The 9,939-nt window shown below is 43.1% G+C and overlaps 1 protein-coding gene across 1 annotated transcript in view; it reads right to left on the bottom strand.

Moving 5' to 3' along the window:
* Positions 1-7,037: 7,037 nt before the first annotated feature.
* The window catches only part of LOC141082460 (uncharacterized), a 92,942-nt gene continuing 90,040 nt past the window's right edge, over positions 7,038-9,939 (bottom strand). The window contains exon 3 of the mRNA XM_073566399.1: positions 7,038-8,402. Coding sequence (XP_073422500.1) covers positions 7,285-8,402 — 1,118 coding nt within the window. The 3' untranslated portion in view covers positions 7,038-7,284. The remainder of the gene's footprint in view (positions 8,403-9,939) is intronic.

The raw sequence follows: 9,939 nt of genomic DNA, 5'->3' as shown, positions 1-9,939 counted from the left end.
GGCATAGGGGCCCGGGTCCCATGGACGGGATAGTACGTCGGATGTCAGAAAGGGGTTAAAGCACAACATTTCAATAAACAAACAATGAGCTTGGAGAGAGAATCCTTAATTAGGTAAGATCAGATAGGTAGTATGAAAAGTTCTGAAGATCAAAGCGCTACTTGGAGGAGATAGCTCAGATATGGTAATGGGTCATAAAACCTTCTGACAAATTGAGTCCTGTGTGAATAGAATCAAAGATAGTAATGAATTTATGCTCCCACACTCTCCGATGCGTCTGTGATTTAAAATTGCCTTTTAAAATGACAACTTTCATATTGCCTATGTTGTGTCCTGGACCACAGAAATGTTTGGCCACAGGTAAATGGGTTTTTTTGTCTGTAATTGTATGACGATGAGACCTCATCCTTGCTCTCAGTCTCTGTCCTGTTTCTCCAACATAGAGGCCACCCACAGGACATATATTGCATAGAATTAAATACACCACATTGGAAGAGGAACATGTGAATGTCCCTGGGATCTTATAGTCCTGCTGTGTGTTGGGAATTTGGATTTTGTCTTTGGTCTCTATATGAATGCAGGTTTTGCATCTTCTCCCATGTTCCTCTTGGTGAATCTGAGGGCATTGAACTTCGGATAATGATGTTTCTTAGATTGGGAGGTTTTCTGTAACATAGCAAGGGGGGGTCTTTGAATAGTGTTTTTAACCGGTCATCCTTGTGTAGGATATGGTGAAGTTTCTTAGCCATTTTTCTGAGTATTTCAAGCTGTGTGTTGTAGGTCACTACCAGAGGTACACGATTTTCCTCTTTTTTTCTGTATTGAAGTACTTGACTTCTAGGGATCCTTGTGACCCTAACGATCTGACCATCAATGGAGGTGGGATGGTAACCTTGATTTAAAAATGACATTTTAAGCTGGGTTAGGTGTTCATCCCTGTCCTTGGGACTGGAACAGATATGGTTATATCTGAGGGCCTGGCTGTAGACAATGGATTTCTTAATGTGTTTAGGATGGAAGCTGTCCCATTTGAGGTATGTGGGACGGTCAATTGGTTTCCGATATACTGATGTTTGGAATGAACCATTTTGGATTTTTATGGTGGTGTCTAGGAAGTTGATTTTTGTTTTTGAATGGTCTAAAGTCAAGTTTATGGTTGGATGAAATTTGTTGAATTTGTCATGGAAATTTAGAAGTTCTTGTTCAGGCTCAGTCCAGATTATTAATATGTCATCAATGTAACGGAAATAGGCAAAGGGTTTGATGGAGCAGGATGCTAAAAAGTCATTTTCCAGTTTAGCCATGAAGAGATTAGCGTACTGGGGTGCCATTTTACTTCCCATAGCGGTGCCGGTGCGTTGTAGGTATAGCTCCTCACCGAAAGAGAAAACGTTGTGTGTGAGGATGAATCTGGTAAGTGCTATTACAGACTTGGAGGGGATCCCATTGGCCTCAAGAAACATTCGGCAGGCCGCTAGTCCATCTTCGTGTGGGATGTTGGAATATAAGGATTCGACGTCCATGGTGGCTAAGATGGTGCTGTCGGGGAGGGGACCGATCATGGATAGCTTATTAAGCAGGTCTGTAGTGTCCTGTATATAGCTGGCTGTCTTCCTTACCAGCGGCTTGAGGATGTTTTCAATCCACCCTGAGAATTTTTCAGTTAGTGTTCCCACCCCTGAGATGATTGGCCTCCCTGGGTTGCCTGGCTTATGAATCTTGGGAAGCATATAGAAAGTTCACATCCTTGGATTCTCGGGTATTAAGTCCAGAAGGTTTATGGGGTCTGTACATAGACCTTTGATGACTCTTTTCAACTCCCTCAGATATTTTGGAGTTGGGTCATCATCCAGTTTGGTGTAGTACTGTATATCCATCAGTTGTCTGTGAGCCTCTTTGATGTAGTCGGTTGTATTAAGGAGAACTATGGCACCATCTTTATCCGCAGGCTTAATAGTGATCTCCCTGTTGTTCTTAAGGCCGTGAATCGCCTTTTTCTCCTGCAAACTTATATTAGATGTTTCCTTTGCTTTTTTATCCAATATCGTGGACTGCATCGAATGTCTAAATGAGTCAATATATTGGTCCAAAATGGTGTTGCGGCCAGAGGGAGGAGTCCAGTCAGAGTTTTTCTTATTCTCTAGTTTGACTTGAGTTTGGCTGCCCAGAAGCCCCAAGTCCTCTTTGACAGAGAAGAACTCCTTCAGTCTAAGTCTCCTGAAGTATTGTTCCATGTCACTACAAAGTTCTGTTTTGTCTAGAGGTTTTGTAGGACAGAATGTGAGACCTCTGGAAAGTACATTAAGTTCTAGATTAGTGGGTTTGTAAGATGACAGATTAATAACACAGCTGACTGTACCTGTGTCCTTCTGGTGGTTTTGCCCCATGCTGTAGTGTTTAGGAGGGTCTTGACTGGTGCTGGAATGTAATCCTGCTTTCAGTCGAAGTCTGTGGAGTTTCTTTTTCTTGTTGTATATTAGGTACGACTGCAGTGTTGTATAGAAAAGCTGCATTTTCTGCTGTATGTCACCAGCAATTGTACTCCTTAAAGTTTGTATTTCCATTTGGACCGTTTTCTTGGTGCTGTAGAAAACATGAATAAGGTGGTTCCGTAGTCTCTCCGAAGTCCTATAGCAGAGGTGTTGTGAGTAATGAGTATTGTAGGTATTCCGAATGGGATTCTTTAAGCTTAGTCCTTTGGGTATTAAGTGCTCCTTCTTGCATCTTGTTAAAAAGAAGATGTCGCTATCCAGTTGTGCCAGTTTCTTCAGACGATCTTTCAGTTCCATAGATTTACGGTACATTCTGGTATCCTCCATTTAGTAAAACGAAAAAAGTGGTTTGGTACCGTGTTAGCCAGTAGAAAAAAATATATAAAGTGCTCTCAGTGAGAGAAACAAAATAGGAATCTTGTTATAGGAATTTTGAAATAGGAATTTTGTTTCTCTCACTGAGAGCACTTTATATATTTTTTTCTACTGGCTTTTTTCTGCTTCCACGAGATCAGGTAGGGAGTCCTCATCCTCTTGACCGTCTTCTGAAGCTAGCCGACAGCTTGCTATCATTGGAAAGTTCCGGTCATGGTACTCCTTAATCATATTCACATGGACAGTCTTTTGTCTTAGCCCCTGATCATCTAAGCAAGAAGATAATTGGTATCATTTAGTTTTCTGTGAACCCGGAAGGGACCCTCCCATGTTGTCTGCAGTTTATTCTGCCAATAGGGAACAATCATTAAGACCTGTTGTCCGTCTACAAACTCCCGATAGCGTGCTTTACGGTCATACCATGTCTTCTGTCTGGTTTGAGCCATACGCACATGACTCTGGGCTAAACTAGTGAGTTGAGCCAGGGTTTCTCGCAGCTTTAGGACATAAGGGACAACAGGGGCTCCTGTATCTTCAACTTGTCCCTCCCAATATTCTTTTAGCAGGGTTAAGGGTCCTCGGACCTTTCTTCCATAGAGTAGTTCAAAGGGGGAAAACCCGGGGGACTCCTGGGGAACTTCCCGATAGGTAAACAAGAGATGGGGTAGGTACTTCTCCCAGTCTGAATCTCTGTCAGTGAAGGCCCGCAGCATATTCTTCAGAGTGCCATTGAATCGTTCACAAAGTCCATTTGTTTGGGGATGATACGGGGTCGTTCGGATCGCTCGTACTCCACAGGTGCGCTACAGACACTGGACCAGCTCTGACATGAACTGGGATCCTTGGTCTGACAAGATCTCACTGGGGAATCCTACTCTGGTGAAAATGGTAACCAGGGCCTCGGCCACCTTGGCTGCAGAAATACTTGACAAGGCCACAGCTTCTGGATATCGGGTGGCATAGTCCACAACAGTGAGAATGTACTGCTTTCCAGATTTACTTGGTTTAGCCAGAGGTCCAATGATATCGACAGCTACTCTTTGAAAGGGTTCTTCTATTATAGGGAGCGGTTGCAGGGGTGCCTTTGGGTGATCTCCGGGTCGCCCTCTACTCTGACAAATGTCGCAAGTTCGGCAGAAATGCGCTACGGCTTGGGAAATCCCAGGCCAATAGAAAGATTGAGTCAATCGTCTCTCAGTGCGTGTTTTGCCTTGATGGCCAGCAGTAGGAATGTCATGAACAAGGTGTAATAGGGGAATTCTGTATTTCTGAGGAACAATCAGCTGTTTGCTATAAGTCCAGGGCTTATCTAGGGAATCAGCATTGGTAACCCGATACAGAAGTTCATTTTCTCTGATAAGAATCATAGAATCGTAGAGTTGGAAGGGACCTCCTGGGCCATCTGGTCCAACCCCCTGCTCAAAGCAGGATTTGCTAAATCATCCCAGTCAGATGTCTGTCCAGCCTCTGTTTGAAGACTTCCATTGAAGGAGAACTCACCACTTCTCGTGGCAGCCTGTTCCACTCATTGATCACTCTGTCAAAAAGTTTTTTCTAATATCTAATCTGTGTCTCCTCCCATTCAGTTTCATCCCATTGCTTCTAGTCTTGCCTTGTGCAAATGAGAATAAAGTTGATCCTTGTACAATGTGACAGCCCTTTAGATATTTGTAGACAGCTATTAAGTCTCCTCTCAGTCTTCTCTTTTGCAAACTAAACATTCCCAAATCCTGCAACCTTTCCTCATAAGACAGGGTTTGCAGACCGGTCACCATTCCAGTCGCTCTTTTCTGAACTTGCTCCAGTTTGTTGATGTCTTTTTTAAAATGTGGTGCCCAAAACTGGACACAATATTCCAGATGAGGTCTGACCAAAGAGGAGTAGAGGGCAATAATGACTTCACGTGATCTAGACTGTATGCTTCTGTTAATACATCCTAGAATTGCATTTGCCTTTTTTGCTGCTGCATCACACTGTTGACTCATTCAGTCTGTGATCTATTAGTATACCCAAGTCTTTTTCACATGTGCTGTCACTTAGCCCTATTCCTCCCATTCTGTATATGCTTTTTTCATTTTTATTGCCCAGATGAAGTACTTTGCATTTCTCCCTGTTAAAAACCATTCTGTTAATTGCTGCCCACTTCTCCAGTTTATTTATATCTTTTTGAATCCTCTCTCTCTCTTCTCTAGTATTAGCTATCCCTCCTAGCTTTGTGTCATCAGCAAATTTAATCAGTTTACCCTCAATTCCTTCATCTAAATCGTTGATAAAGATGTTGAACAATACAGGGCCCAGGACAGAGCCCTGTGGTACCCCACTTGAGACATTCTTCCAACCGGATGTGGAGCCATTTATGACCACTCTTTGGGTCCGATCACTAAGCCAGTTATGAATCCACCTAACAGTTGCCTTGTCCATTCCATACTTAGTCATTTTTTCAATAAGGATTGTATGAGAGACTTTGTCAAATGCTTTGCTGAAGTCAAGATATACTATATCTACAGCATTTCCTTGATCCACCCAATCAGTGATTCCGTCATAGAAGGAAATTAAGTTAGTCTGACATGACTTATTAGTTACAAACCCATGCTGACTCTGTTTAATCACTTCATTCTTATCCAGGTATTGACATACATGTTGTTTAATAATTTGTTCAAAGATCTTTCCTGGTATAGAAGGAAAAGCTGCAAACTCTCTTCCCTGTACAGCGCTTGCCATCCCTAAACCTTGATGATCAATTCTATTATGTAAACAATTCATTGATTTGAAACTTACCTTTGCAGTCTTCTCTTCTGTTCAGCAGGGGGGCTTCAAGCTCATGCGTGCTTGTCGCACACTGACACTGAGCCACTCACACTGCCCTTTCCAGACACAGCGGCTGGATTGATCTTTAGGGACAAAAATGCAGATTAGATAGATATTAGCATGGAATAACTTAGTAACATAGTTAGTAACGCCAAAAAAAAAACATTAGTCCATCCAGTTCAGCCTATAAAATTCTGTCAGAATAAATCCCCAGATCTACGTCCTTCTAAAGAACCTAACAATAACAAGCAGATTCTACCCTGAAATATTCCCCTTCATTGTCCCCTTCTTGTAGTAATATGCCCCATCATTGTCCCCTTCTTTGAGTAATATGCCCCATTCTTTTAATAATGTGCCCCATCCTGATCCCCTTCATGTAGAAATTGCCCCATCATGATCTCCTTCATGTAGAAATTGCCCATTCCACCTCCATCATTTCCTCCTCACCACCCAATCATTGCCCTCTCCATCACTCACATCATTGCCCTCTCCCCATCATTGCCTTCTCCCCCATCACCCGCATCATTGCCTTCTCCATAACTCCCATCCTTGCCCTCTTCACTACCACCCCATCTTTGCCCTCTCCCCCATCATTGCCTTCTCCATCACTCACATTATTGCTTTCTCCATCACTTCCATCATTGCTATCACCCCCATCACTCCCATCATTGCCTTCTCCATCACTCCCATCATTGCCTTCTCCCCATCATTTCCTTCTCCATCACTCACATCATTACACACACACACCTCTCACCTCTCCGCGAACTCGCCGGAAGCTTCCTCTCACTGGCACAGCGGCTGCGGAGCTGAATGATGATGTTATCCAGCAGCGCTGCTGACTGCCATGTGAGGCAGGAAGCTACAGATCTGGAGCGAGGACACTTGTAGATGAGGTGATACCACGTGCCAGCAGAGAGGGCTCTGCATGCCATAGGTACGCCATCACTGGTCTAGGACAATTTGTTTGCACCACTAATTAACAGCAGTTACAATACCAAACTAGGTCGGTCCCTATAGGATAAAAACACAAGAATTATACTGTATTTTCACATACTATCTATTCCTGACACTGGAGTGGCTTATAAACTTACAAAGTATATAGCTTGAGGTCTGGGGTCTGCCAATATGTGGCTAGTTTTCTGACTGTTTCGGATAACATGATTTTAGTTTTTTTTGTCTAGTCTCACTTGAATATAGGTCAATATTAAATTGTCTCCTGATGAGTCGTCTTTGGTGAGGATGATGAAACCCGTAGAAATGAGAGGCTTGGAGAGTGAGTGTGTATATGTCACCTCATCCTATATACCCTCAACCTATTAGTCACCTACTGACTAACCTTCAGGGAGTGAATTATGGGTATAGTTTTACATTTGGAATTAATAAAGTTTATTTTTTCCTTTCATCAGTAAACATGAGGAATGACAAGAGACAACCCCTTTAAGAAGATCCAACATTATGAACATAAAAAAGGCTTCTCCCCTATGTGATGTCTCTGATGTTTATTAACAGTTGATTTTCAAGTAAAATATTTCCCACATTAAGAAAATGAAAAAAGCTTTTCCTCTGTGTGACTGCTGTGATGTCTAACAAGATGCTCTTTCCGGTCAAATCATTTCCCACATTCTGAACAGGAAAAAGGCTTCTCCCTTGTGTGAGTTCTCTGGTGCCTAACCAAATTTGAGTTAAGATTAAAAGATTTCCCACATTCTGAACATGAAAAAGGCTTCTCCCCTGTGTGACTTCTATGGTGAGTAACAAGCAGTGATTTATCTGCAAAAGATTTCCCACATTCTGAACATGAATATTGCTTCTCTCCAGTGTGAGTTCTTTGGTGCTTAACAAGATTTCTTTTCAGGTTAAAACATATCCCACATTCTGAACATGAAAAAGGCTTCTCTCCTGTGTGTATTCTTTGGTGTGCAACACAATGTGATTTGTTGTTAAAACGTTTCCCACATTCTGAACATGAAAAAGGCTTCTCCCCTGTGTGAGTTCTATGGTGAGTAACAAGCAGTGATTTATGTGCAAAACATTTCCCACATTCTGAACATGAAAAAGGCTTCTCCCCTGTGTGAGTTCTATGGTGAGTAACAAGCAGTGATTTATGTGCAAAACATTTCCCACATTCTGAACATGAAAAAGGCTTCTCCCCTGTGTGAGTTCTATGGTGAGTAACAAGCAGTGATTTACGTGTAAAACATTTCCCACATTCTGAACATGAAAAAGGCTTCTCCCCTGTGTGAGTTCTATGGTGTTTATCAAGATTCCCTTTCTGGTTAAAACATTTCCCACATTCTGAACATGAAAAAGGCTTCTCCCCTGTGTGAGTTCTCCGGTGTGTAACAAAATGTGATTTGTTGTTAAAACATTTCCCACATTCTGAACATGAAAAAGGCTTCTCCCCTGTGTGAGTTCTCCGGTGTGTAACAAAATGTGATTTGTTGTTAAAACATTTCCCACATTCTGAACATGAAAATGACTTCTTTGCTTTAGGAGCAGTTTGCTTTTTAATGTCTCTTTTGTGACTTTGATTTTCCTTAGTAGTCGGTAATGAATCAGAAGATGGGACCTGTTTCATAGGATCAGATGACAGATCTTTGCTGTGAATGGATGATGATATATCTGGAGTAATGGTAATCACTTCAGTTGTATCTTGTAGGATCTCAAGATCATCAGATTTAATAGTTGAAGATGTCAGCTGTCCCTCTGATCTCCTGGTACAGTCATCTGCTAAGATAAAAAAACAATTTTTTTAATAAAATATCCTTGAGTTTTATATTCTTGAACATTTCTACTTAAACTGTCCATAAAAATGGCAAGCTATGTAAAAAACTTTAATTATTTACCAAGACAATGACAATTCACAGTCTAATAGAAAACCTTGTTGGATGAACCAGTAGTGTGCGGTGTTCAACTGTCCGTTCATTCTGCCTCCCAAATATCAAATAGAAAGAAACCAATCAATGTTATGTAAGCAAAAATAATACCAATTCTCATCTCACAAAAACAAGTCCCCACTCAGGTCCATCATCTGTCATTGGAAAAACAGAGGTTCCCACACTATTAGTGGCTCAAAGGCTGTTGAAAAGCAACAGAGTTTCTATAAACCAATCCAGCAAAATCCGCTCTCACTCCGGAGTCTTGCAGTGTGCGCAAACAACATTTAGGATCCCTGTATTTAGCAATATTATAGTGAGAAGAATCCACTTAATTTTTGGTGTGTGTCTCCTGGAGCACAATCTGGGCATTATGTGCTGGGTATCAAAATGGCAAATGTGTAATTTTCACTCTCCAACATCCACTGCGTGTTAATTTCCGGAAAGTGGCTGTGGAATCAAAATATTCACTCCTCCTGTGGTCTAAATTGCTGGTACCCCTCGTTTGATGATAGAAAAACCCACAATGGTGACAGAAATATCTTGAATCTGACAAAAGTAGTAATAAATAAAAAATGACCCCCGCGGTCACAGGGGTCGCAGCTGCGACGGGGCCCGAGCGCTTAGGGGTCTGGGCCCCCAGTCAGGGCATTAATGCCCTGACTGGCGTATGGAGCCCAATGAGCAGAGGAGGCCCGCATTGGGCCCCAGCGGCGGGGCAGGCTGGGCGGGAGGGGGGTCAGAGAGGCACCATGTCAGCACCGACCCCCCCGCCGCATTGAACTGTACCGGCGTCTATGATGCCGGTACAGTTCAAAGCAATGATGGAGGAGAGCGTCAGCCGACGCTCCCTCTCCCATCATTCCCCTGTCTGCCTCTGACACATGCGCACTAACTGTTTATCAGGCAGAGCAGGAGACAGGAGCTGGGAGCAGCGGAAGCACGATTAGAAGGTGAGGAGAGTTTTTCTTTTAGTTTATGCAACAGTACAGCCAGGACTGTGGGGCCATTCTCGGGGGGGCTGTATACCATGGTGCTGTATACCATGGGGGGTGCTGTGCTGTATACCATGCAGGGCTGTATACCATGCAGTGCTGTATACCATGGGGGGTGCCGTGCTGTATACCATGGGGGGTGCCGTGCTGTATACCATGCCGTGCTGTATACCATGGGGGGTGCTGTACTGTACACCATGGGGGTGCTGTATACCATGGGGGTGCTGTATACCAAGGCGGGGTGCTGTGCTGTATACCATGGGGGGTGCTGTGCTGTATACCATGGGGGGTGCCGTGCTGTATACCATGCCGTGCTGTATACCATGGGGGGTGCTGTGCTGTATACTATGCTCTGCTGTATACCATGGCGGGGTGCTATGCTGTATACCATAG

The sequence above is a fragment of the Dendrobates tinctorius genome, unplaced genomic scaffold, assembly GCF_039654945.1.
Source record: "Dendrobates tinctorius isolate UK_male_01 unplaced genomic scaffold, ASM3965494v1 ptg000017l, whole genome shotgun sequence".
Classification (NCBI taxonomy): Eukaryota; Metazoa; Chordata; class Amphibia; order Anura; family Dendrobatidae; genus Dendrobates; species Dendrobates tinctorius.
Note: the sequence above shows the minus strand (reverse complement) of the source record. Positions and strands in the feature narration are given on the sequence as shown.